The sequence below is a fragment of the Phocoena phocoena genome, chromosome 12 (assembly GCF_963924675.1).
Source record: "Phocoena phocoena chromosome 12, mPhoPho1.1, whole genome shotgun sequence".
Classification (NCBI taxonomy): Eukaryota; Metazoa; Chordata; class Mammalia; order Artiodactyla; family Phocoenidae; genus Phocoena; species Phocoena phocoena.
In genome coordinates this window covers 2212295-2240040 of record NC_089230.1, presented here as the reverse complement: position 1 = coordinate 2240040, position 27746 = coordinate 2212295, and the positions used below count along the sequence as shown (strand labels likewise).

Genomic DNA, 27746 nt, shown 5'->3' with positions numbered 1-27746 from the left:
GGCTTAGTTGCTCCGCAGCATGTGAGATCTTCTCAGACCAGGGCTCGAACCCATGCCCCTTGCATTGGCAGGCGGATTCTTAACCACTGCGCCACCAGGGAAGCCCTGGAAATTACTTTTGTCTGTTGTCTCCAATGGTCTACAACAGGGTAATGTGATGACTTGTGTGTGTGTGTGTGTGTCCAAAGTATGTGGACAAGAGTCAAGTCCATAATGTAATTGCATTTATTTAGAAACTCATACTCTATAAGTTTTAAGAGACATAAACCCTAGTCTGGCTTTGTCACTTACTGACTCTCAGAGGTAGTCACTGACTTGCCTGGACCTCAGTTTACCTGTTTGTAAAATGATGGTGTTGGGCTGCAATTTTTTTTTTTTTTGGTGGTACGCGGGCCTCTCACTGCTGTGGCCTCTCCCGTTGTGGAGCACAGGCTCCAGACGCGCAGGCTCGGTGGCCGTGGCTCACGGGCCCAGCCGCTCTGCGGCGTGTGGGATCTTCCCGGACCGGGGCACGAACCCGCGTCCCCCGCATCAGCAGGCGGACTCTCAACCACTGCTCCGGCAGCGAAGCCCTGGGCTGCATTTTTTAAGCAGCCTTCCAATTCTTAACAACAGCAACAAAAACAAGCATCAGCTGTTACCCATGATTCTAGGCAAGTTCTGAGTGGCTGATTGTACCCTGAGTTTGTATCTTTCACGTATACTCTGGATCTCTATGGATGAGAGGGTGGACTGAAAAATTTGATAAAATAGAAAAGAAGATTCACGTAAAAAATGAAATGTTGAAGTAGTCATAAAGAATCAGCTATAAACTCTGAGGCATCTTCAGGTAAAACTCTCCCGCTGATACGCTCTGGGTTCATCCACCATGGGGTTTGTTGCTTCACGTTTTTGTCTGTGTTACTCCTTCCTCAGCTGGTTTTGTCTGCTCTTCGGTGAGCTGCCTGGCCACCTTCTTGGACCCCAGATACTCGACAGTTCCATATGCCGCCATGGCCAGACTCAGGACGCCCAGGAGGACGTAGAGTTTGACGCTGACACACAGAAACATGCTGTATCCGAACGCGATGACGAAGCCCAGGGCTTCCCACAGGCGGTAACTGGCAAAGGCGGCCTCCTTGTTCTTCTCAAACAGGACCCCGAAAAGAGCTGCAGGGGGGAGACGGGTGAAAATGTGGCTGTAAAACCGCAAACGACCTTTCTGATCATTACCGAAAATATGCAACTTCCCCACGGCCCAGTTTTCCTAATAAAACCAGGACCTTCCTTTGTAAAAACTGGAATTATTTCACGCTGTGGATGATAGCAAGTCAGGTGATGTTCTCTAGCAGTGAAGAGCCATCATATATACAAGAAACAGAACGGATGAAAGTTAGCACTGTAGGGGACGTGGCCCAAGCCCGAGCTTCGCAGGTGAGAAAAGCAAGGCCGAGAGGTGGGACCCGTGTAGGTGAAGGCGAGAAGGGGGAAGGCCATTCATTCCTGCACTTAGGGGAAGTGCACAGTACATAAGTTATTCAACCGTGGGGTTTTTGGTGCCTGCCGCAGGGCAAGGGGATTACCACTGTGTGGGCCTTTCCTTCCCCTCCTGGAGACTTTAGGGGTAAGAGCGTTCAGCCAGGTGAAGCCTCCAAGCGAGACTGCCCCACACCGAGTTCTTGATGAAGGGACTCAAACCCCCTTGGGTGGCTTTTTTTTTTTAACATCTTTATTGGAGTATAATTGCTTTACAATGGTGTGTTAGTTTCTGCTTTATAACAAAGTGAATCAGTTATACATATACATATGTTCCCATATCTCTTCCCTCTTGAGTCTCCCTCCCACCCTCCCTATCCCACCCCTTTAGGTGGTCACAAAGCACCGAGCTGATCTCCCTGTGCTATGCGGCCGCTTCCCACTAGCTATCTATTTTATGTTTGGTAGTGTATATATGTCCATGCCACTCTCTTTGCCACAGCTTATCCTTCCCCCTCCCCATATCCTCAAGTCCGTTCTCTAGTAGGTCTGTGTCTTTATTCCTGTTTTACCCCTAGGTACTTCGTGACATTTTTTTTTTTCTTAGATTCCATATATATGTGTTAGCATACGGTATTTGTCTTTCTCTTTCTGCCCTTGGGTGGTTGTCTGAAGGTTTGGGAGAGAAATGACCTGAGTCTGTGATAGGGGCTGAACTGTGTCCCTCAAATCCACATGTACTAGTTCTGGCCCCCAGGACCTCAGAGTGTGACTGTATTTGGAGTTGGGCCTGTAGAGAGGTGATCAAGTTAAAGGAGATCATCAGGGTGGGTCCTAATCCCGTGTGACTATATAAGAGGTGTCCATATAAGAAGAGGAGGTCAGGACACAGACATGCACAGAGGGACGGCCACATGAGGACACGGGGAGAAGATGGCCGAGTACACGCCCAGGAGAGAGGCCTCGGGGAACAGCCCTGCCACACCTGGATCTCAGACCTCAAGTCTCCATTTCTGCTGTATTTTGTCATGGCAGCCCTAGCAAGCTAGTACAGTCTGATAATGCTTCTAGGTGAAGGTAAATGATTTTCTGTTCCTGTTTGCAGTGTGGTAAAGTTTCGCCGAACGGGAATCAACCCCATCCCCAGGACGTGAGCGAGGCAGCAGTGTGTCTGGAAGGGGGACACTGAGGAAGGGAAAGTTTTCAACAGGGGGACCTGCCTGAGCATCCCGGCCGATGTCCTGCTGCACTGCCCGGAGCTGCCTCGTCACCACGCCTACCATTTTGGCTGATGGAATTGCCCTGCGTCCCCCTGTCCTCTGCTAGGCCGTGGGTTCCCTGAGGCAGGAACCCATCTTATCTGGAATGATAATTCCAGCGCAACCCAGCGTCAGCGAAAATCCTTATTGAATGACTAAGTGGACGCATGGCTGGATGGTGACTCATGAAGTGGCAAAACGCTGAGCCCGGTCCTGCAGTGTCAGCACACCCCTGCGGGTCAGCACACCCCTGCGGGTCAGCACGTCCTGCGGGTCAGCACACCCCTGCGGGTCAGCACGTCCTGCGGGTCAGCACACCCCTGCGGGTCAGCACACCCCTGTGGGTCAGCACACCCCTGCGGGTCAGCACGTCCTGCGGGTCAGCACACCCCTGCGGGTCAGCACACCCCTGTGGGTCAGCACACCCCTGCGGGTCAGCACACCCCTGCGGGTCAGCACGTCCTGCGGGTCAGCACACCCCTGCAGTGTCAGCACACCCCTGCGGGTCAGCACACCCCTGCGGGTCAGCACGTCCTGCGGGTCAGCACACCCCTGCGGGTCAGCACGTCCTGCGGGTCAGCACGTCCTGCGGGTCAGCACGTCCTGCGGGTCAGCACGTCCTGCGGGTCAGCACACCCCTGCGGGTCAGCACACCCCTGCGGGTCAGCACGTCCTGCGGGTCAGCACACCCCTGCGGGTCAGCACGTCCTGCGGGTCAGCACGTCCTGCGGGTCAGCACGTCCTGCGGGTCAGCACACCCCTGCGGGTCAGCACACCCCTGCGGGTCAGCACACCCCTGCGGGTCAGCACGTCCTGCGGGTCAGCACACCCCTGCGGGTCAGCACGTCCTGCGGGTCAGCACGTCCTGCGGGTCAGCACGTCCTGCGGGTCAGCACACCCCTGCGGGTCAGCACACCCCTGTGGGTCAGCACACCCCTGCGGGTCAGCACACCCCTGTGGGTCAGCACACCCCTGCAGTGTCAGCACACCCCTGTGGGTCAGCACACCCCTGCGGGTCAGCACACCCCTGTGGGTCAGCACACCCCTGCGGGTCAGCACACCCCTGCGGGTCAGCACGTCCTGCGGGTCAGCACACCCCTGTGGGTCAGCACGTCCTGCGGGTCAGCACGTCCTGCGGGTCAGCACACCCCTGTGGGTCAGCACACCCCTGTGGGTCAGCACGTCCTGCGGGTCAGCACACCCCTGCGGGTCAGCACACCCCTGCGGGTCAGCACACCCCTGTGGGTCAGCACACCCCTGCGGGTCAGCACACCCCTGTGGGTCAGCACACCCCTGCAGTGTCAGCACACCCCTGTGGGTCAGCACACCCCTGCGGGTCAGCACACCCCTGTGGGTCAGCACACCCCTGCGGGTCAGCACACCCCTGCGGGTCAGCACGTCCTGCGGGTCAGCACACCCCTGTGGGTCAGCACGTCCTGCGGGTCAGCACGTCCTGCGGGTCAGCACACCCCTGTGGGTCAGCACACCCCTGTGGGTCAGCACGTCCTGCGGGTCAGCACACCCCTGCGGGTCAGCACACCCCTGCGGGTCAGCACACCCCTGTGGGTCAGCACGTCCTGCGGGTCAGCACGTCCTGCGGGTCAGCACGTCCTGCGGGTCAGCACACCCCTGTGGGTCAGCACACCCCTGCGGGTCAGCACACCTCTCAAAGGACAAACAGTAACCCAAGTAAACGGTGGGCAGTCCTGGGGGGAGAGCTGCTCCTTCCTTTTCTCCCCTTCCCCTTACAACCCAAAAGCCCACGCTGGTGAGGCAGTCCAGGTAACAAAGGATACGTGACCACACACAGCACGGCACGGGCCAAGGCACCCCCTTTGCATGTGGGTCAGATAATGTATGAACCAAAATGTCAAGCGTGGACTCCAGAGCGGGGGGGGGGGGATGGGCAGACAGCCCCGAGCCCAGCGGGACCAGACAGAATCTGCACCCGGAGTCCTTCATTCCCAGAGGCAGCGCAGTCCGCAGGGCGGCGGGCATGTCCTCAGAACTGTCCCGCCTACAGGGCGGGCAGCTGTGGTGGGGAGAGCTGATGGCAGAACTTTCATGCACATATTCATTTTTCAGCTTTCATTCTGTTCCTTTAACTTTGCCCCTTTCCTTCTACCCCTCCCCTTCTCCCCCGCGTTTAGAACAGGAGAGGGGAGGCTTGTAGGGGGGAAAGGTCTGAGGGCAGCAGCAAGGTCTCCTGCAGCCCTGCCTGGAAATGTCAGCGCCCAGGAGACGCCCCTTGGCATTTGGTTACTCAGATATCCATCTGCACAGGAACCGCTCAGGGTGGGGGTCCATCGGGCAGATATAAGACATGACATAAGATACACATTTTAAACAACACATGCCTATTTGGGAAAACTGGAGGCTGTCTGGAACATTCAGAAGGAGGTGTGCTTCTTGTGTGGAGTCTGCAAAGAGCCCTCTCTGATGGAGGTGAACGCACCAAGAGAACCTAATAACCACACCCTGGCACTTAACTTCTGAGATTACTTAAAGGTCTCTTGTCTTTCTTCTGAGGGTGACTCTAAAATAGGACCTAAAAACAAGATGCTAGAGAAGAAAATCCAAGGTGAGACACTATGGCTACAAGTGGTGGATTATGTCCTGTTCTCCAGCAAAAAGGTCCAGCTGCTTCCTTAGCGGGTTGTGGTAGCTGACAGATGCGCCCTGATGTTTTGAAAATCCAGTAACACAGCCAACTCTAGCTTTAAGTCAACGCTTTTGGTCTATAGGTTGGGGTCTTTAAGCGAGTTCAAGGTTAAGTTTAGGTCGTGACAATTATAGACCACTGTGCTCCAGGATAAGGGGACCCACTGCCCACTCTCTCCTGGGCAAGCTCTGGTTCAAGTCCAGTTCAGCCTTTTAAGTGGCTATGGGATCCTCAGCTTCCTGAGGTTTTCCCCTAAACTTAAACTTTCTGGGCCCCCAGAGCCTTAAATGCCAAATGAAGAACTCGCCATTCTGTGAGTCTGATTCTGAACTGTGACCCTGGTGAGGGGATCCACCCGCAGCCAAGAGAGGTCGAGTGGCTGTGAGCTCACAGCCTCGCGTGCAGAACAGCTCAGCAGTTTGGGAGGCAGGAGGGGCCCTCACCGGGATGACCTGGAACCCAGAAGTCTGTGGGAAGCTGGCTGTGCCTCTGGATGAACGACAGAGACGGAAGAAGACGTGTGACAGCTGGACAAGAGGAAAGGACCCCTCCCTTGCCCCCTCCTCAGATGGCTGTGTCCAGGAGAGGCTGGATCACGGCTGGCAGAAGGCTGATGTCAGCAGCCGGAATTGCCGTCTAAGAAAACGCAGAGAAAGGGAGTCTGGGGGACTCCATTTGCCCCCACTTGGGAATATGGCCCAGCCTGAGGAGAGGGCAGAGCCAGTCATAACTAAAGTCAGGCTTTTGGGGAAATTACTCATGATCTGTTTCCTATTTTAATCCAAACGTAAAGAAGACAGCACATTAATTGTGTCAAATTCCAACCGTTAAGGACACGGAGGGCAGAAGGGAAAGACGTGAAAAAGAGAAGTATTCTCAAAGCAATAGTTCAACAATTCTGAAATTACATGTGAGCTAGGATTGAACAAATAAGCAATGTGGTATACAGAGTGGAAACTGGGTTTCTCACGGTCAAAGATCAGCAGTGGGACAGCGGGTGAGAAGGGGGTGCTAGAATGAGCCTGTGTGCTGGGACGTCAGTGTGAGTTCAGCCTTATTTTATAGATAGATATAGATAGATAGATACGCAGATACAGAAGTAAATAGGTGTGTGTGTATATATATGGGCCAGTAAGCATATGCCCATCTCCTCACTCTGTCCACTGAGAGTGCCTAGAAACGGTGTCATCTCAGTAGCAATGAGTACACCCAGCACCCAGATCTTACTGCCTAATACCATTCTCCAATAAAACACACCCAGGCTTCTTGGAGAAATGGCTAATCTAGGGCTGGCACAGGAGTTACCAGATGAGCCTAGACTGTTCTGGAGTGCCTAACAGTGAGGAAGTACTAAAAAAACCCAAAATAGGTAGTGGTGGGGAGGGGGGGGGGCGAGTCGAAAGGACACAGGTGCCAACGGGAAAGACCCCAGTCGCCAAAGTTGGAACAATTAGAGCAAAGGAGTAAGTAACGTAGCATTGGATTGTAACCCAAAGGATACCATAAATACATGAGCCCATACTGATGTAGACAAACTTTTGAGTAAATAGCTAAATAAACTGGGGAGGAGGGACAAATGTTCGTCCTAGAAGAACTATACCTAATGCAAGTACACTCCTCTTCCAGGAGGTGAGGGGTAATTACTTCCCCATGAATTGTAGCCTTGGTGACTGGCTTCCAAAGAACTGACAGTGGAAGGGAAGAGTAGCCCTCTGTGTGGGAGGAGCCAGACCCTGGCTTGACCAGCGATCAAGGTCCACAGCATCAATGACCAGTTACGTGCTGTTCTGTACCCAATCAATGTGATGAGAAAGGCACTTCACTCTGGGGTCTTCCTCCCCAAAACCCTTAGCTCTAGCCTAATCATGAGAAAACATCAGATGAACCTAAATTAAGGGACAGTCTACAAAACACCTGATCAGTATTCTCCAAAAGTCAAGGTCATCAAAAACAAAGAAAAATGAGAAACTGGCACAGACCAGACAAAGGAGATGGGATGGCTACCTGTAATGTGGTGCCTGCCTGGGATCCGGGAGCACACAGAGGATGGTGCGGGGGAAACCTGGAGAAATTTGAGGAAAGTCTGAAGCTTCGTTATGTACCGATATTAACTTCTTGGTTTTGACAAATGTACTGCAGTTTTGTAAGATGTTCCGGTTAAGGGAAACAGAGTGAACAGTATATGGGAACTCTGTACTGTCTTGGCAACTTTTCTGTTGATCTAAGATTATTCCAAAAGAAAAAGGAAGAGAAAAGCCTGCTGGCAGCCTGACCTGGGAAAGGCACCAGGTGGAAGTGACCGGATGCTGACCCCTGTGGTCGGATGGCAGGATGTGAATGAGTCTTGTTTGTTTAGAAAAGACAGGATACATGAACTGGACATGTAAGAGAAGACAGGTTTTTTGAGTTTATCAACATGAAAACAGCCCCATTGGTGGCTGACAGGGCAAAAGAGTATTTTTAGGCCAGACATTCTGAATCTCAAGTGCAGGCATTGGCTCACAAGGGTTGCCATGGCAACGGTACCCCCTTTCGTGAACTGTCAGGGCGGATAAACAGAAAGCCGCCCAGATCACGGGCTCCAACGGCCGGAGGGATCCCCGGAGCCCAGTGGGAACATGGGCAGCGAGAAGCACGGTTCTGCCCCAGGACGGGGGGGCCTGGATGCTTCCCGCCCCTGATTTGCCTCTAAACTGGAGAATTGAAACAATCAGTTTGTAAACTGAGAGGTGATGACTGAAAAGGAGGGTTAAATTGTACTGACTTGTATCCAGTCTCATTAACTAGGAAAGTATGTGACTCACAGATCTTCTTAGAAGAGAGACACGTTCAGGGAGAATAGGATTAGAAATCCAACTTGCTATTGAAAAAGCAAAAATGAGAGAGAGCTGATCTTGGGAGGTGGCAAAAGCTACACAAAATGTCCAGTTTTTGAAAATACAGAGATGGTATGGATGGACCACGCTGCAGGGTGGTGAGCCCGAGAGAACCTGGTGGAGCCAGCCTGCAGGGAACTCAGTCATTAAAGCATCCCTCCTAGGGCTTCCCTGGTGGCGCAGTGGTTGAGAGTCCGCCTGCCGATGCAGGGGACACGGGTTCGTGCCCCGGTCCGGGAGGATCCCACATGCCGCAGAGTGGCTGGGCCTGTGAGCTATGGCCGCTGAGTCTGGAGCCTGTGCTCCGCAACGGGAGAGGCCACAACAGTGAGAGGCCCGCGTACCTCAAAAAAAAAAAAAAAAAAAAAAAAAAAAATTCCTCCTAGCCAAGATGATCGCCAGTACAGACACCAAAAGGAATTCTTAAATCGTACACGAAAACAACAATCTTCCCCGGCAACTGATTTTTCCTTGAAACAAATTACTTTTGATCTGAACAAAAAGACAGAAATAATTCATTTTAAATTAGCATTCCTTATTCAAGGAGGTCTTTATCCAAGTTATTCACTGGACCTCATGTAACTCTGCACAATTTTGACAGGCTCTGCCTGAGGGTCTCTCATGTCCGTGGAAAGAAAAGGAGAGTTAAAGCAATTACTCCTATATCTCAGGGAGAAAGAAATCCAAACATTTTATTTGCAATCATTTGAAACACCTAAGGAATTATCGTATGGACTATTGCATGGCTGCTGACTTCTAATGTGTAAATACGGTAAAAAATTCGAGTGAACTCAGAGATGTCGGCTAATTAGAAAGCAAGACGGCAGAAGCATTTGGACTGTTCAGTAAAATAGTGGGGGTCTTTCACACCTCCTCTGGGATGTTGAAAGCAATTCTTTCCTGACGCTCCCTGGGGAAAATGCCTAAGAGTCCTACGGGAGAAGTTGTGACCTGCACTCGTTTAGAAGTCTGCACTGCCAAGAAAAGCTAGCGTGGTGTCTGTGTACCTGTCCCCTACCGATTAAGTATTTCTTCTGTTGAGCGACCTTGCAGCCCAGCCTGAGACTAGTTTGTCATTGCTTCCACCAACTGACCTTTGTCCAAACACACCAGATTATGGCACTGAGCCTCACACACCTTTGTCACCTGGTTCAGAAGTTCAGGAGAGCCTCCTGCCAAGATTGTGAAACCCAAACCCCTTGGTTCCAACAGCACGGGGTTTGTTCAGTGATGTTTTCAGCTGTTTCATAAGCCAGCAACAGATAAGATAGTAAGGAGAGGCCGTCCTGGAGTACTGAGTCCACCATGGGTGAGGTCACGTGTACCTGTTCTCTTTGGGTGTAGGGACAGCGGCCAGGCCTCCTGTCCCTGGAAACGCTGGCCTGTGGCTTGTTTGTGGATTGGCCTGACCCAGTTTCCAGTCCCGGGTGTTTCCCCGATAAGGGCTGAATGGTGGGTGGTGTTTCCAAAGGAAGAGGCTCTCTTCTGAGCCAAATTCACCTCTGGGGCCCTGGGCTCACGCATCTGCAGGATGCCGGCTGTGTAGACGGCTCACGTCCTGGGGCCTCCGACATCCCCCCGCCCGGGGCCAGGGTTGTAGGTGGTTCGGGAAACTCAGGGCCAAGGGTTCCCGCCCTCAGCCCTCGTCCCATTAGGTCACACAGAACTCAAGCTGCCCTCCGTGTCCTCCAGTGGTCTCCCCCCCAGACCCAGTCAGCTACGGCTCATCCCCTGGCAGGACACACCGCCAACCCACCAACCCAGGGCGCCTCTTGACACGCGGGGAGCCTGCGTCCACAGGAGGCCTCCCTGGGCCTCGGCTGGACGTCTCCTCCTGGGCTGCGGCCACTCCCTTCCCACCCGCCGTGGGCGGCCCGTACTCCCACCCACTGCATCCCAGGGAAGAGCTCCCTGCACCACAGTCTGAACCCTGGGCCTCCAGCCTAGGCCTGGCTCCGGCTGTCCAGCTCCCCACGCACTCGGGGCTGCCGGGACCTCTTGCCCTGATGCCCCCCGCCTGCCTCTCCCGTGTCCCTCACGTCCACAGCCTGGCCTCCGAGGTCTTTGTCGAACGTCTGGTGGCCACCGTGTCGGGGTGCAGGGCCCCGCAGGGTGCCGGACAGCACCGGCCACGCACACCGCTCTCAGCGGCCTGAGGGCAGCTCTCCAGTTCCCCTGCGCTGGCGGGGGCACCCCTGCCCTCAGCGGCTCTGCCCGCCTCGCCCCTCACCCGCCCTCTTTGCAACATCAGCCGAGGCTGCGGCTGGACCTCCGGCCGGGGTCCCGCTCTGCCCCAGGCCCAGGCCGGTGGCCGCGCTTCTGCAGGGGTTGGCGCGCTGAGGCCGATGCCGCCTGGCTGGCCTACATCGGCGAACGAATCCTCGCAGGACTGACGGCCAGCTCGCGGTGAAGACCGTCTGTTAGGTCGTCGCTAGCTGTGGCTCCTCTGGGAAGCCATGTGTCTCAGGCGTGAATTAACTCCTTTCCTCGTGGTGACAAAGGGGCCGTATCCTTCCTTCTGACTGCCTTCCTCTGTGTTCCAAAGAAAGGGCACCCCTCCCCTCCCGGCCAGGGGCCTCCCTCCCCCACCTTCTCGGCCTCCTTTTCTGGCCCCTCCTCTCACAGCCCTTCAGTCTGAATCTAAAATCCTACGAGAGGGACTTCCCTGGCGGTCCAGTAGCGAGGACTCAGCACTCTCACTACGGCGGCCCAGGTTCAATCCCTGGCCAGGGAGCTAAGATCCCGCGTGCCGTGCGGCGCAGCCTGAAATAATCGTAAGTGATACGCGCCCCAAACAGCCCCTTTTCAGTGCTGGGTCCCCCCGCTGGAGTCCTCTCTGTGTCGCGTTCAAGCTCAAGCCGAGCCCCTCAGCTGACGCGTCCAGGTCTGTGGGCTCTCTGCCACCTTCAGCCCGGGGATCCCGATGCCCAGCCTGGCCCGGGGACCACTGAGTCCCTGCGTCCAGGAGCTCCGCCCCTCGGCCTCCTTCCCAGCCTCCGCCCCTGCCCTCCGCCTCCCGGTGGGTCCGCGCGGTCTCCTGAGTCACGGCAGCAGTGACCCTGCCAGCCCCCGCCCCAAACGCTTGCTGCTGCTTCCACCAGGGCTGAGGGAAAGTGGACCCTTCAGCGGTACGTCGGCCCTACATCGGGCCAGCCAGCCTCTCCTCTCAGTGTCTGAAACCCCAAGGCGACGGCCTCTGGGAGGGGCGAGGTCGTGGGGTGTGGCCCTCAGGGAGGGGTCAGTGCCCTTGCGAAGGGGCCCCAGATTGGCCCCTCGCCCCTGCCTCTACATGAGGACACGGCAAGAGAGAGTCTCTGTGAACCAGCCCTCCAGACGCCGAATCTGCGATGCCTTCACCCTGGACGTCCAGCCCCAGAGCTCTGAGCAGTAAATGTCTGCTGTTTACAATCCCCCCAGTCTGTGGAGTCCTGTTGCGGCACTAAAGCGACAAAGACGGCTCCCTCCCGGCCTCCCCACCTCCCTGACTCCCCCAGGCTCCCCGCTACTTGGAGGATTATCCGACAGGAGCCCACTTGGGCATGGCCCCCACGACGAAGCCTCTGCTGACCCTCCCGCCCTTAACTCCGTTCTCCCGAAAACTGACACCCTCCCCCCCACCAGCCCTAGAGCCACTGCAGGGACGTTGTCACGGTAACCTGTAAGCGCTTCCGCCTGTCCCCAACCTCAGCTGAGAGTGGCTGTTCTGTTCAGACCAGCTCTTCCAGGGGAAGCCACGAAGGAACCATCATTTCAGGAAAGAAAGTTGCACACTTCATGGACATCATGGATCTGAGTAGACACTCAGAGAAAGCACTGCAAATCCCCAGTGTGGAACTGGAGCCCTCCCACCTGTGTGGTCCCTGCTCCACTGCCCTTATTGCACATGTCACCACACCCCCCTGGGGGGCCCTCCACCCACCACGTGTCCCCCCACGACTGGCCAAGGCGGGGCCACCTGAGCAGGAATGGCTCTGTGCCTGGCACTCACCATTGTTCTGTGTCTGCCAGACGGCGTCAGCCGCGCCCCAGAGGCCCGGAAATACGAAGAACAAAGGCAGCTGGCGGGGGTGAGGCTTCCACAGCAGGAGGCCGATGATGCAAGACAGGTGGATCGTGGCACCTGTGAGCGGGGAAAGGACTTCTCTCAGATACTCTGTGCTACAGGACAAGTCTTCTGATCATTTGCTTCCAGGCGGGAATGATGTTTCCTAAAATAATTCAGACTGATTTCTTCAGGTGGGTTTTGACGTGGCCCATGGAGACTGCAGGTGAAATGCAGGGCACGCCTGGCAGGTGTGCGATTCCATCCACCTCTGGCCTCCACATCATCGGGTGGGGAGCCTGGGGGTGACACACCTCTGTGTCTTAGAGGAAAGTGTCGCCTTGCTGGGCAGAGGGGTCCCCAGGTTATGGGGGTTCAGAGTGGGAGAGAGAAGGGCTTCTTCATTAGGAGCGAGTGGTGGGACCCCTGCTTCTCACTGAGCAGGGGGCATGAGGAGGGGACGGGAAGGGGTGCCCCCAGCGGGGGAGCTGGGGCTTCCAAACAGGACAAGGAGGGAGAGGCGGGGGGAGAACTTCCTCCTTCCTCCTGACTTTATCACAATGAATCCTAAGCCCTGGCCTGGTGATTCTGCAGACACTGTGATGTCCCTCGAATGTGGGAACAGAGCAGCTTATGATCCTCAGGGACTGCCAAGGAGCAGAAACAGCAGGTGCATCCTGGGTTCTCCGAGGCTGTGTGACCTTAGGCAAGTTACTATGCTCCTCTGTTCTCTCCTCAATATAAAGCAAATTACTTGGCCCCCAGTGAGCACTGACCAATGGTTAATGTGTTCCCTCCCTCTTGCTGCATCACCACAGACCCTTTGGGCCTTGACTGGGCCACCAGGTAGCTGTCTCCTTAACGCCCTCATTTCTCCTTATTCACGCTGTCTCCGATCTTTCTTCCTCCCTCAAGAAAAATAGAAGGTGATGCCCGTTTAGAAGACCAGCTTCATCCCCCACGTGAACACAGATCTCCTCCTTCTGGAAGGCTCCCTGTCTCCTGCCTTGGAGACATGGCCCCCACTGTGGGTGTGGGCCCCGTTTCTGTGCCTCCACCAAACCCCATCCTTACCCCAACCCTGGCCCTCATCACACACGCTCTAATCGCCCGCAGTGGAGCCAGACCTGCCCCAGGAGCGCGTCCACGGTGCGTCCACGGTCCACCTACCTAGCGCGAAGAGAGCGGTCCTGCCCGTGTACTGGGCCAGCTTCCCATACAGCACGGAGCACAGCGCGTTGACGGCGGAGAAGCAGATCATCACGTAGCCCACGAACTGGATCCCCAGGGCGCAAGTGATGTAGGACTGGAGGAGAAGCACAGACCAGTCACCTGCACTGCCTCAGGTCTGCTCCAGGGCTGGGCTCTGAAGTTGCAGTTTGGGGGTTCACTTTGATCCGGGAATACAGCCCATGCTGAAACGCTTTCTGCCCTGTGACCGCTGGCCCGCTAAGCTGGCCCGCGAAGCTGGCCTCCAGCTCCCAGGGTGGAGAACACCTGTGCTTGTAAGGAAAACCCTCCTCTGGGTGAGAACTAACAGGGAACGCTCTGGATGGCTGCCTGGCAAACTTCTCCCCGCGTATCTGTACCATATGTTATTTATACAGGGGCGAATTTGAACTCTTCTTGCTGGTGTGGGTCATTTCCCATCCTGCTTATAAGACAGCTGGGTGAGGACAGAGCCAGGGAATGAACAGGCAGAACTCAGGGGATTTTTAGGGCCTTGAAACTCCTCTGAACGATACCATAATGATGGTTTCATGTCATTATGCATCTGTCCAAACCCTGAGAATGTAGAGCACCAAGAACGAGTCCTCAGGTAGGCTGTGGACTCGGGGTGATGACGATGTATCCATGTAGGTTCCTCAGTTGTAACAAACGGACCCTCTGGAGGCAGGCAGCGGGCGAGGATGTGCCCATGTGGGGACAGAGGGTGTGAGGGAACTCTGTCCTTTCCGCTCAGTTTTGCTGTGAACCTAAAACTGCTCTAAGAAAATAAAGTCTTAATAAAAAAGAAGAAGATGGAAGGAACAGGAAGGGAATCTCCATAGAGATGAGAAGAAGTGCTCCTGCCACGACTCGGGGGCAGGGTTGGGGACAGACAGGAGACTGGCTAGGAGGCCCCTTGCATCTGGATAGCGGGAGGACTGTTTGTCATTCTGTCTTCATTCTTTGAAACTCCAAGACCCCAACAGGACTGTCCTAAGAGTAGGGCTGCCAGAGAAACTCTTGGGTGTCCAAATACTCAGGACCATACTTACACTGAGAGATATTTGTGGTTTATCTGAAATTCAGATTTTTACCCTGCCTTTTATCTGGCCCATTTGGCAAGCCTTCCCGGGAGGGAGCTGGGGTGGGGATGGAACATGGAAGCAACCTGCTGATGTCCACCAACAGAGGAATGGATAAAGAAGATGTGGTGCATATATACAATGGAATATTACCCAGCCATTAAAAAGAATGAAATAATGCCATTTGCAGCAACATGGATGGACCTAGAGATTATCTTACTAAGTGAAGTAAGTCAGACAGAGAAAGACAAATATCATATGATATTGCTTATATGTGGAATTAAAAAAAAAATGATACCTCTGAACTTATTTACCAAACGAACTCAAAGACTTAGAAAAAAAACTTATGGTTACCAAAGGGAAAAGGTGGGGGGATAAACTAGGAGTCTGGGATCGACATGTACACACGGCTATATTTAAAATAGAACACCCGGGCTTCCCTGGTGGCGCAGTGGTTGAGAGTCCTCCTGCCAATGCAGGGGACACGGGTTCGTGCCCCGGTCCAGGAAGATCCCGCATGCCGTGGAGCGGCTGCGCCCGTGGGCCATGGCCGCTGAGCCTGCGCGTCCGGAGCCTGTGCTCTGCAACGGGAGAGGCCGCGACAGTGAGAGGCCCGCGTACCACCAAAAAAAAAAAAAAAAAAAAAAAATAGAAAACCCACAAGGACCTACTGTATAGCACAGGCAACTCTGCTCAATATTCTGTAATAACCTAAATGGGAAACGAATTTGAAAAAGAATAGATATGTGTATATGTATAACTGAATCACTTTGCTGTACACCTGAAACTAACACATCATTGTAAATCAACTATATTCCAATATAAAATAAAAAATTTTTAAAAACTAGGTAATAAGGAATTTCAGTGTTATTTGTGGATTTCATGGTTTTCCCTATTTTTCACTCTAAAATGAGGACACAGAGGACAATGAGGACACAGGCAAGTAAGTGTCCCTGCGATGACTCCGGAGCAGCTTTGGTCCTTTCCCTGAAAACACATCTCAAGTGAGGGGTGTTCCCAGGTGGGCTGATGTCCTAACCACACGGCGGCTCTCCTGGGGCCGGGAAGGACCCAGCGCAGCCCCGGACCCCGTGCCGGCCCCGCCGGCCTCGTGTCCTACCCGCGTGTAGTCGCCGGCCAGGAAGGCTTGCTGGAACCCGCTGTACAGCGGCAGCAGGACCAGGAGGCAGAGGCGCTTGTCTCTGAACAGCTTGACCGTCGACAGCAAAGTGGACCAGAACGGTGACGCTTGCTTCTCTCCCTCACTTTTCTGCTGAGCGTCTTTTACGGGCTCCAGAAACACGGCGGTGAGCAGGATCCCCAGGAAGCCGCTCCCTGAAAGGACAGGGGAGGGGTGGACAGGGCTAGAGCGGCACCGTGCACGCGCGGGCTCATCTCCTCACTTCCTCCTCCTCTCGAAACGGAGGGTCGGTTTCAGATCCACATTTCAGGTGAAGGAGGCAGGCTGAGCCCCTGACCCCTGTTGTGGACTCGGAGGCCACACACGTTGCCTCGATCCTCGTGTGCTGGTTCTGTGACTGTCGGGCTGTCTCACCCACAGAGCAGGTGATGGGAAACACAGACACCTGGGGAGAGACCCCCGAGGTCCTCAGGGCCCTTAACCATGCACCATTTCTCGTCAGAATCCTCAAAGTAATTTCTACCAACAGCTAGGCTCCCTTCTCAGGGTTATGGGTCCCGCCAGGAAAGTTACCATTGGCTTCTCTTCATGTTCATCCCAAATCTCTTCATCCAAACGTCCTGTGGTAGGAGCTGCATGTATTAGGGTATCTCCCAACCCCAGTGGGATGACGCGTTTGGAGAAAGGAAAGGAGCTCTTTGCATACTGAGATGGGAAGTTTCCCCCCAAGACAAATGGCTGAAAGGAAAAGCCAGGTACAGAGCTGGGAGTCTACTGTGCTCCCATTTGATTTGGCTAAGGAGGGGCATAAAGACATATTTGTTTAGACGTGCGGTCGGTGTGTCTAAGAATTAAAGACTATGTGGGTTGTCTACGGCTGCGGGAAAGCTGGGTGGCGGTGAGAGGGGGATTTTCCCTTTTACAATATTTGTATTTGGGACCATGTGAACAGGGGATCTATCAAAAAAATGACTCAAGACAACTATTCCTTTCACCCTTGAGGGGATATCCTGTACTTTCATGATTCCAGAAGGTAATGACGAGATCTCTTTCTCTGTCATGAACCCACCTTCCTGTCTCTCGAGGGAGAACAAATGTCTGTTTAATCTTCCTGTTCTTTACGTGGACACCTTTTCGCTCCCTCACTGAGGCTGAGGGCCCTTTGTCATTTCTTATGTCTCTACTGTTCCTCCATCTACAAGGATGATGATACACATGGTTTGGGATCCACAGGTGAATTCAGGACCGGTGGTGGTCTTTCCTCTTCCTGGTGGGATCGGGGACACTTCAGAACAGTTTTTATCGCTTATTGCTGGCTTTGACCCATCACCCTTTAAAGAGGATTTGAGCCACTTTGTGTCTTTACTGGCCCCCAACCTTGTCTGCTATTCTTCCATCTCTTGTAGCCACAGACGCCCAAGGCAGCAGGCTCGCCCCTCACTGTGGTGTAGCTGCCTGAGCCGTACCGAAACGGTGAGGCTTACCAAGTCAGCCCTCCTCCAAATTGCCTGAGAAATGGTAAAACCAGTCCCCCCACGCATCCCAGAGAAGTCCGTAGTTAATAAATACATTTCCATGCTGAGGAGTTCCACTTTACATCTAAGCTTTATCTCTGTAATTCAGCTACTTTTCCTCTTGGCTAAGCACTGGTCCCCTCCCCCACTTCACGGTAACTCAACCTTGTGACCAAGTCTATTAGGCCGGACTCTTGTCCGCAGACATTTCGCAATGGCACCGACGTCCTCTGGGGTCGTGATTCCCACTTAACTGTCAAAGCAAGTCAGCGCACGCAGGCGCTCCTCCAAACCGGCACATCAGCTGGCTGTGAACACCCGCCACCTGCCACAGCTCCTTCCCCGGCTTGAGCTCGGAGCAGCCCCAGGACACAGCTTCCCCGGGACGGGGGCTGAGACACAGCGGCGGTGGCCGGGGGTAGGACTAGAAGCCACATGTTCACCAGGGCACAGACGCGTGTCCAGAGGGTCCCTTGGTCCAGGGCCATCTGCAGAGGCGTGGACTGGGCGATTGCTGGTGGCAGGGCTAATATGCTGCCTCGTGAGGACAGAGCTCAGGAGTCCTAGAAAATTACTCCGGGGAGATGGTGCTCTCTTTGCTTTGGTCTCTTTTTCTCCTTTCTTACTTTAGTTCTGTTTTTTATAATTTTCTTTTCTCTTTGTGGTAACATGGCCTTGCTTGAAGGAAGAAGGTTGTGAAGCCCTGCGAACCAGGATCCAGATACTAAGAGAGTTTCCCCGTATGACGTCTGCAAGGTCCCTGCTTTACATAAACGTCTGGACTTAGGTGGCTGGATTCTCTGTGCACCAGGACCTCTGTGGAAGGTCCCTAACCGCCCAGGGGACTCACTGTTCTGCCCTCACATCAGGCTGAACGTTTCCCAAACAGAATGTCGGCCCATCCGCTCCCATATCCCGTGTCCAGTCTTGCTAGTTGTCGCTCTAACTCTCTTGAGCCGCCCCTCTCTCGCTCTGCACACCGTCCTCACTCCCCTTCGTCTTCTGGGTCACTGTATCGCCCCTGCATTGGTTTCTGTGTCCACAGTTTTTCTCACGCCCACACTAAACTAACACGAGAATCTGTCTACAAGACAAATAAGTGCGCGTCCAGACTCAAGGCCACCGCTGGTCACGCCCGTCTCTGGCTCCTCTGCCCCCTCCAGGCCCCTGTCCTCCAGCCACTCTGGCTCCCTCTGGGGCTTCTCCGCCTTCAGTGTTGTTCACGTCCCCTTCTCTGCCTGGTAAACTCCTACTCACCCTTCAACACCTGGCTTGGGTACCACCACCATCAAAGCTGCCCTAGAACGCAACTTCCCCAGAAGATGTAACTACATGTCAACTGGGAACTTTGTTCAAAACATGTGTCCTATCAAATATTGGTTAGTTGAAGGCACATCTGGACTCTAAGGTCACTGAAAGTCAGGGTCTTGTCTGGCTGGTTTCTGGGCCACAGAAGTTCTAGCACGTTGCTCGGCGTCTGCCAGCGCTCGCTCTGCCTTGCAGCATAAAGGGCTCACTTGGCACCCCTGACTTGGAAGCAACCTTGAAAGAGACCGGTGTGTGGGTGGCAGCTTATCTCACAGGCGAGACAAACTGACCATGCACATGGCCTCTGGACCTTTGATTCCCAGTGGAGTCCTGCACTCAGTCCCACCAAATCCGATACCTAGCAGACGCTTGATCTTTAAGAAGGACACAGTCCAAGACCTTTACAGATTCTAGAATTCAAGAATGACAGGGCTTCCCTGGTGGCGCAGTGGTTGAGAGTCCGCCTGCCGATGCAGGGGACACAGGTTCATGCCCCAGTCCGGGAAGATCCCACATGCTGCGGAGCGGCTGGGCCCGTGAGCCACGGCCGCTGAGCCTGCGTGTCCGGAGCCTGTGCTCCGCGACGGGAGAGGCTGCAACAGGGAGAGGCCCGCGTACCGCCAAAAAAAAAAAAAAAAAGAATGACAGAGAATACCCTTAAATTTTCTTCAAATGGTGACAACAACAACAAAACTAGTCTAAGGGTCAAAGTGGTGACACATCCGTAAGAGCAAAGTCATCTAGAAAGCTATTAACATAAACATTTTCCATTCAAATGAGCGTCTAAGGATAAGAACCATAGGGGTTCACTCCCTCGGGCAACCATCTTTCATGAACTTCCAATGTCCTGTGCCTTCCGCTGCCCTGTGACCAGCAGTGGGAGCCCCAAGGCCTCGCCGATGCCCGGGGGTGGGTGCCGGGGAGACCCGTGCCCAAACCCAGCCTCTCGGCAGAAACCGTTCAAATGTACTCCTTGGGAAAAGGTGATAACACCGGGATTTGGGACTCCCTAAACCCACCTGGACGTACTTAGAACACAAGTAGCCAACCCACCAAGGCCGTGGTCCACTTGAAGGGGCCGCCATTGCTCCGCGTGGCTGCTGTGAGCTCAGAACAGTGATTTTACTTTTCGTTAATTAGAATTTAAGCAAGTGCACGTAATGGCTATTGGCCTGGACGGTGCAGACGTGAAGTGCTTCTATCACCACCGAGGCCTCGGTCAGCAGGGCTGCTGCATTCGGTCTCATGTGGAAAAGGCTGAGTACAACCCAGCTGAACGCGTTTTGTGGGGCTTTTGCAGGTGAAGAGAGACTATTCGTACTTTGAGCAGGTGGTCTTTTCAACCCAGGAAGGCGATGGGCTCGCTTAGCCTGGGTTCCTGGTGCCGAGCACGTACCCGTGTAGACGCCCAGCAGGGTGTAGATCAGCTCCTGGGAGGGACGGCTGGTGCTGTTGGTAGACGCCGTGGCCATGAGGCAGTCACTGGCCCCGCAGGGCAGGAGCTGCTCCTCCGGGATGGTCCCTGTGAAGGAGGAAGCAAAGAGGTGCTTTGAGGACACGGGTAACTTGACAGGAGACGGTACACAAGGAAGAAAACGCCCAGGGAAAAGGAGCCTGGACACGCAGAGGACAAGACATCACCATAGGTCAGAGTCACGAGACAAGGGCTCGTTTGACCCAGTGTCCCAGAATGCTTTTCCCATTGGGCACGTGTCTGGGTACTTGATTTTAAGACACTCTGGACCAATGTGCAATGAATGTCGGTGACTTGTTACATTCTTGACGTAATTGAACCTCGTCCCCTTTTCGGAATTAATTCAGAACTCGAGTACATTAGACTGGGTGTCAGGCCCACTGGGTTCTCTCTCAGATTCATCTGGAACCAGTCCCATGACCTCCGGCAGGTTATTGCATGCCTTCTCTGAATGTTACTTTCCCCTCCATTAAAAGAATAAAATTTGAACGATCAACCAATCTCGGGAGGGAGACGATGGATGTCATGGAGGAAAGAACACTCAGTGTTTCATTGTTTCCATCAAACAGATTTTATCACATAAAATGCTGCAAAATCCCCTTGGCCGGTGAGATGGGCAGCTCGGCGGATGAGAAGGCAGTGTGGAGGCTGGAAGCCTAGAGAGGTTGAGAAAACTTGCAGTGTTCTCTCAGTGCCTTCCGGCGCTCACATTCTGTGTCCTATGATTGGGCAGAGACTGAAGCTCGCTTGTCTGTATGTCTTTAAAAGTAAACCCGTTCGCCCCTTCACCACAGTCATGTCAGAGACTGAACCTTCACCCCAGCTTCTGTTGGCTGATTGCTGACGGTTCCTCCAATACTGAGTAACGATTGGTATCTGTCCACCGTAAAGGTTCCCTTCTGTGGATGCACTTAGCAAGTGATGACATCACATGGGCAAAAAGGGGAGACGGATTTTTTATTACTGTTTCCCAAACGTGGGAGTTTACATGGGTTAACGGGATCAGGGCTGAGGGAGAGAGACATGATCCCGATAAGAGCAGGAGAGTTAGAACATTTTTCCCCATTAGTACATTTCCTGTGAGAACTGAAGGTATTTATTTCCTCTGTCCTTTTGGTCTAAGTCCTCAGACATCAAAGGGTGCAGGCATAAGGCAGGTCCATACTTTGCAGCCCTGTCTGAGTGTGGTCAGGCAGACGGATGAATTAAAGCATCCGTCACCAAACGTTCAAATCTGTTAAGTGATAAGTGGTCCTTTGTGTAACAAGGAAAACGCTGGTGAATGGATCAATTCGGGGGCAAAATAAATCCATGGGACCCGTTCTTAGTCTAGAAGGATAGTAAAGGACTCCGTGAACCCGAGTTGCACAGTTGAGTGGTGGCCCTAAGTTTCCCCAGGGCACCTCAGGCTCCCCTGTGCTCAGGGGAGGCCAGGGTTGGAATCGCTGGGGCACCCGTGGACCAGACGGACCCTCAGACCCGACCAGACTGCCTGGGGAAGAGCCGGGGGCCAGGTGACCCTGAGGCACAGGGAGCCTGAGAGCCATGCCTTGCGGCCTCACGGGACCACCTGCTCAAGTCCTGAATGAGGACGTGTGTAGAGGGACCAGGGGCCCTCCACGGTCACCACTTCCTTCCTGTTACCTTGAGCGGGTGTCTGGCCAAACACCAGAGACGAGATCAGGTTGCCAAACACACCAGACGACTGGTATATGAGGAAGAAGATGCCAAAATACTGGCTGACCACGTCTCTGCCAACCTTTCCTCTCTTCTCTGCGTGCGTGTTTCCCATGATGGTGAGGTAGGTGCCCTGCGCGGACCACAGCGGGGCCGCTCCAAGTCCCAGCAGGATGGAAGTGGGGATCAGTGTGTACCTGAGAAATGAAACGCGGGCGTGGGTGCCTCGGGCTCTCCGCTCTTCCCTCCGTTCGGGGAGAAGGAAGCTCCTTGCCTGGCCCAGAGAAGCACTGCCGTCTGTCTGCTCGACACAGTCGCCCCTTAGCCTCAGATGAACGCAAAAATCTGTGTCTTTTCTCGTTCAGCATCATTTGTAAGAGTGAAATTCGGTGCCAGCGCAGTTTCTTTGTGTTTGGACGTAGCTACAATGAGCTGGGGTTACAAATGAGGCTGGGCGGGTTCTAGGTATTTCTAACGGCAGTACGTTAGAAACGATTTATTATCTATCAATCTATCTATCTATCTACCTATCCATCTAGCTGTCGCTCTCCTCCATGAGGATTCTGTATGAGAACTCTACGGTAACAAGAAAAAGAATAACGTGAAGCCATCCTATCACTACATCCTGGATGGCAGTGGGGTGTCCCTCAAAGAGATGCTTGATAAGTGTATGCCTGGCAACAAGGGCACGTGGCCCTTGCCCTCAGAGCTTGGTCCCCGAGGGTCCCTTTCCGTCAGGGCACAGGTAGAGCTCAGGCCGGCCTGGGGCACTGGCTCCAGCCCTGTTGCGTCCACTCCCTGTGATGGGGTGAGGGTGTGGGGTTTGCTCCACAGGTCACATTCTGCTAAATCCCCCTGAAATTCACCCTCCACATCTTAGGCAGATTCTCCCCTCGTTGCTGGGCCATAAAAGTGCCCTGGCCCAGGAGGGAAGCTGGAGGCCTCAGGAGAGGCCAGGATGGGCAGTCGGGGGAGCATGGGCCCAGCAGAGGGGACAGAGACATCTTGGTGGGAAAACATGGGAAGAAGGCCACGCTACCGTCCTGTCCCAGAAGCCGAGAGGGGAATCGGGAAGCATCTGAACGTGGGCGTACCAGCTGGCGTAGAAGTTGCCCAGGGTGAAGGTCACGTAGCAGCACATGGCGATGACGATGGTCCACTTGCAGCCGAGCTTCTTAATGAGGATGGGCGGCAGGAACACGGAGGACAGCAGCATCCCGCCATAGAGCGTGCTGAGTGCCGCCACCCCCAGGCCCTCCTCGCTGTACAGGCTGCTCTGTGGGGACAAGGTCAGCCCGGTCAGGGGCCCGGCTGCCAGGGCGAGGTGGTCTGGGTCATCCCCAGGTCCTGGAGACCCCCAGCAACAGGCTGCCTGGGCGGGCGGCCTGTCCTCCAGCTGAGGGATGGGAGGGGAGGAGACTGCGGTGAACTCTGGTCAAGGGGAATCAGCAAGTGGAGACGAGGGGGAAGCAGCCAGTGTGGCCCGCCCGGGGCAGAGGGGCCCTCACGCTCCCTGCTTCCCGCAGCCCCTGCCTCACCCCTGAGAAGGCGCGGTGCCAGGGCAGCCAGGGGCCGCGCGCGTCTCCAGGCTCCTCCTTGGAGACCAAGGTTCCCGCTAGGCCTGAGGCGGAGCCAGCAGCTCCAGCTTAACGCTGTGTAGACACAACGCACACTTTTCTTGTTTTTGTCATTCCTCACTTGGTGCCTAGCATAGCGTGGTGTGAAGCGAACAAAAGGTCAAATAGGTAACCAGAGCCAGCTCAGGCCAAGGCAATGGCAGCGGTGACTTCTGGCTTTTGCCGTGAAAGAAAAACCTATTAGCATAATTGCTTCCTCCATTTATTTCACTTGTAAAGGGAAAGGGGGGGAGGAGAAGGGGGGAGGAGGGAGAGAGGGGAGGGGGAGGGGGTGGAGAGAGAGAGAGGAGGGGGAGGAGAGAGGGGAGGGGAGGGGAGGAGGAGGGGGAGGGGGAGGGGGAGGAGAGGGGGTGCAGGGAGGGGAGGGGGAGGAGGGAGGGGAGGGGAGGGAAGGGGAGGAGGGAGGGGAGGGGGAGGAGGGAGGGGAGGGGAGGGAAGGGGAGGAGGGAGGGGAGGGGGAGGGAAGGGGAGGGGAAGAGAGGAGGGGTAGAGGAGGGGGCGGGGAAGAAGACTAGCGCTTCCCTTCGCAGCCAGACCTTCTTTCACAAGGGTCCGTCAGTGTGTTTCCTTCGCTTCCGCATCCAGCTCAGCCCGACCCTGTGGTCACCGTGCAGGGGGTCCCCGCTGTGCCCCACACAACTGACCAGACACCAGAGAAGAAAACTTTGCACACAGGGTCTCTTCCCTTGCAGACGCCAGAGCCCCAAACTCAGCAAACCAGCACCTTAGAGCGTCGGCAAAGTGCGAACACCGGAATGAGAGCTGTAGTGCTCCTCCTTTGTGGCTGAGACAGGCGTTACTACCTCCACGGGGGAAAGAAACACGCGGCGTGGGATCATACACTCAGCTAATTAGTCCAGATGACCCCAAAGCCAGGACTGTAACGCCTGGACTATTACCATTCCTTCCTGCCTGGTCCCCCAGCAAGACGACAGAAGATCCCACCCATCAGCCGGGAGCCTCTCTGAAGCCCTCCCCGCCCATCCTTTTCCTGTTCTCCTGGAGACTCCAAGCCCCATAGGCTGTGTTCTCACCCCAGGATTTCCTCTCCCTTTCCACCCCTCAACACACTCTGACCGCCTTCATCCTCTTTCCAGATGGTGCCCTTTCTTCAAGTGCATGCCAAGGGTCTCCAAGGGTCTCGAGCGCACGGAACGTTCTGCTTTTTCTGAATCTCTCCCAGTGCCTTGCCCCAAACAGGTACTTAGTCATGTTTGCTGATTAATTGAAACAGAACAAGAACATCTGGTCCCATGAAAATTCTAAAGTCTGGTTGGAAGACAAAAGTTGAACAGTCTGCCTGAAGTGGGGTTATCTGGAACTCTGCTCCTAACTCCAGTTGCTAGGAGTGTGGAATGTGGGAACTGCTTCAGCCGGGGCCCTTTGTTTTCTTAATACTAACGTATTAAGGTCTCATGTCTTAGTGACCTTGCCTCTCTGTGTGCTAATGAGAGGCTGGCAGCACTGCTCTGCTCTGGAATTTCCTTTCCACCCACAGCCCTGCTGCCAGCCGGCGGCGAGGTACATTTGTTACTTATAATGGAGTTCCGCTGCTGCCCACCGCTGGAAAGGAAGGCCGATTTCAATCTCCAAAGTGGGAACCAAATTTCGAAACCAAATGTCTTTTTTTTTTTTACAGGAGAGACAAATACCTGTCTCTCCATGTGTTAGGAGAGCCAGCCTGCAAAATCCGTGCGCGAGGAGAAGCCCATGGGAGGGACCTGTATGTAAACAACGAGGACGGTCGCTCAGCCTGTATGTAAACAACGAGGACGGTCGCTTAGCTCACTCAGCAAGTCAATCGACTGTAAGCACTGGCTGACAGAGGCTTATGTGTGGCTCCTGGGATACAAAAGGGAAAGACACCAGCCACCAGCCACCACGCAGGAGCGGGTGATGGACAGGACTGTCAGGGCCAGTGACGCCTCCAACAGGCCACTTGCAGTGGGACAGTGAGTCCTGCAGGGGGACGCTCAGGGGCCGAGCTCCTGGGGGGGCACGAGGTCCAGTCCAGAGGCGTCAGAAGACTTTCTGGAAGGAGTTAAGGCCTCGCGAGACCTGCAGGGTGCGGAGGTGACCAGGGAAAGGTCGGGAGGTGTGGGTGAGGAGGGACTTTTAGGGGACGTGTTTACAGAGGCCCCATCCTGAGAGGAAAGGCCCCAAGGAGGTCTTTGGGGTCTTTGGCCACAGCTGTTGAGCTCTTCTGGTGAGGTGAGGCTGGACAGCCAGCCAGACTAGACCAACAGGAGCCCCAGACGCCATACTGGGGAATGGATTGGATCCACTGGATCCAGTGCTGAGCGCTGCCTGAGGCAGGGGATACAGTGATGGACGGGGTGGCGAGGGCCTGGCCTCATGGAGCTCACAGGCACCGTGTGGTGTGTGCCAGAGGACCTGGCGTGCACACAGGGGTGCCTCACCCAGATGTGGGACCCAGGGCACAGGGAAGGGGGAGAAGGAAGTGTGATGTGTACACTGAGATCTGAATAACAACTAAGAGATCGTCTGCCGTGGGGAAGGCGGGGTAGATGCGTGTCTGCGTCCTGGGCAAGTGCACAACCGAATCCAGACCAGGGCTGGCACTCTGGGGATGCCTATGACCACCTTTGCTGCCTCGCTGGGGCCTGAGAAAGAAGCCAAGCAGATGAAAGCAGAAGGAAGTGATGGAGACCGGCAAGTCCCTTCAACGTGGCTGGGATCCAGCCATCCCTAGGGCCACATCCATCCCTGTCCTTACCTGCTGTTCCCGAAGCCAGTCCTGACTGACAGTTAAACCATGTTTACATGTCCTGGAGCAGTGGGCAAGGAAATAGGGCCAGATAAGGGCGAGGACAGAGCAGTGGTGAGTGGCGGGTGGGATAGTTCCCCGGCAGGGTGGGAGGGCTGGTTCTCTAACATCTCCGGTCTTCTGGAGAGGAAGAGGCCACACCAGTGACAGCAGTGCCCAGCCCAGGAGCCCTGCGGAATGTGGAGGCCAGTGTGGCTCCCCCTCAGCTGTGCTGCTCTCTCCACACAGACGCCACTCCGAGAGTTTCCTGAGTGAGGCTTCCACGTGTGTGTGGCCTCAGCGTCCCACAGCCATAGCCTGAGAGAAGGGACTTCTGGCAGCTCCTAGGGTCCCCCCACTCCCTCCCCTGGCTTCCAAGGGGGACAGTTTGCCGTCATTCAGCGGCAGCTGTCAGATCACAACTGCTTCCTGAGAATTCGGACCCCATCAGTCACGCCCGAACCCAGGGGAGCTGCCCCACCTGCTGACAGCAGGACTTCCTCCCGTGGGGCAAGCTTCTGTAGGGACAGCGTCACTGATGGGTCCATGGTCTCGCTACGTTCTCCTTCCAGAAAGCACACACTACATTCGACGTGAGCTCAAGGCAGCAAGACACAACAGGTGTTCCACACACATTAGCATTTTACAACATCACAACGTTCTGAGCAATGTCTACAAAGTCATGGAGTATCCTGGCAAGAAAGAGGGCTGTGCTTCCCCTTCAACTTGATTCTGGGAATCACCATGGGCTATAATTTCATTCTCTGTGACCCTAATCAGAAAAAAGACTGAATAGGGGTTCATGGAGGAAAACATGTACTTGGAATTCAGGGCTGAATCTGAGCTACCTCGCCAACCTACAAGTCCAAAGGGTTTGTACTGTAACAATGAAGACGGAAATTTTGAATCTCTCCTCTCTTGTCCTGCACCTCCAATTCTGAGCCCCCCGCACACGCTTTTCTTGTTCAGCTCTGTGCACACAGTAGGCGCTACTTCTTGTCGCTGACTGACAGACCTTCCAGGACCACACTAACTCGTCATCAGAAACCTTGCAGATGCTTCTCTGTGTGGCAGCCCCCAGGCCACAGAGCGCGAAGCTGGTGAAGAAAGCACAAGGGCGTGATGACAGGCTGCTTCCTGACCAGCCCTGGGGCTTCCTTGCGGTTTCATTCACAGTTAAAGATCAGACTTAAAATGGAACTACCCGGGGGAAGATCTAGCAGGAATCTATGTGGTATCAGGACCTCTGATGAATTCTCATTACTGCCCCTGACCACAAATTCACAGTGATTCGTCTTGTGTCTCCTTTTACCCACACAAAGGCAAAGTGGATTTTATCACTAACCCAAGACCAGCTCTCCTTGTCTGAGGGTCAAACACCCCCGGTCGTGCCATCCTGCTGAACTGGGAGTTGGGGTTGCACATAAAAACCGCTGTGTGTTTTAGAGGATTTTGGAGGGTGAAACCCCACGTTCCTCGCTGTCTGTGCCACGGGAATTCTTGGAGTCCCAGAGACATTCAAAAGGTAAGATCACATGGCGACTGTACACACCTACCTGCAAAGTCTGCAGACCCCCGTAGGCAGTAAAGAGAAGCAGAAATCCAAAGGAAAGCACCAGAATGTTCTTCAGGCCTCGTTCCAT

At 54.5% G+C, this 27746-nt stretch overlaps 1 protein-coding gene across 1 annotated transcript; it reads right to left on the bottom strand.

The window, feature by feature from the left end:
- Positions 1 to 883: 883 nt before the first annotated feature.
- Positions 884 to 27746, bottom strand: UNC93A (unc-93 homolog A). The gene is made up of 8 exons (XM_065889200.1): positions 27660 to 27746; positions 22794 to 22975; positions 21667 to 21896; positions 19945 to 20070; positions 15706 to 15920; positions 13465 to 13600; positions 12241 to 12372; positions 884 to 1149 (listed from the first exon to the last, which is right to left on the bottom strand). Exons 1-8 carry the CDS (start codon positions 27744 to 27746, stop codon positions 884 to 886), a joined length of 1374 nt encoding a protein of 457 aa, XP_065745272.1.

Bases quoted from the DNA above. Each gene is read 5' to 3' on its own strand.
- UNC93A (XM_065889200.1), bottom strand. From the start codon at position 27,746: ATGGAACGAGGCCTGAAGAACATTCTGGTGCTTTCCTTTGGATTTCTG. The intron at 12,373-13,464 runs GTAGGTGGACCG...CCCCGCTCACAG, and splicing joins GACCGCTCTCTTCGCGCTAG to GTGCCACGATCCACCTGTCT. The intron at 1,150-12,240 runs GTGAGTGCCAGG...TCCCCCCTGCAG, and splicing joins CTGGCAGACACAGAACAATG to CTCTTTTCGGGGTCCTGTTT.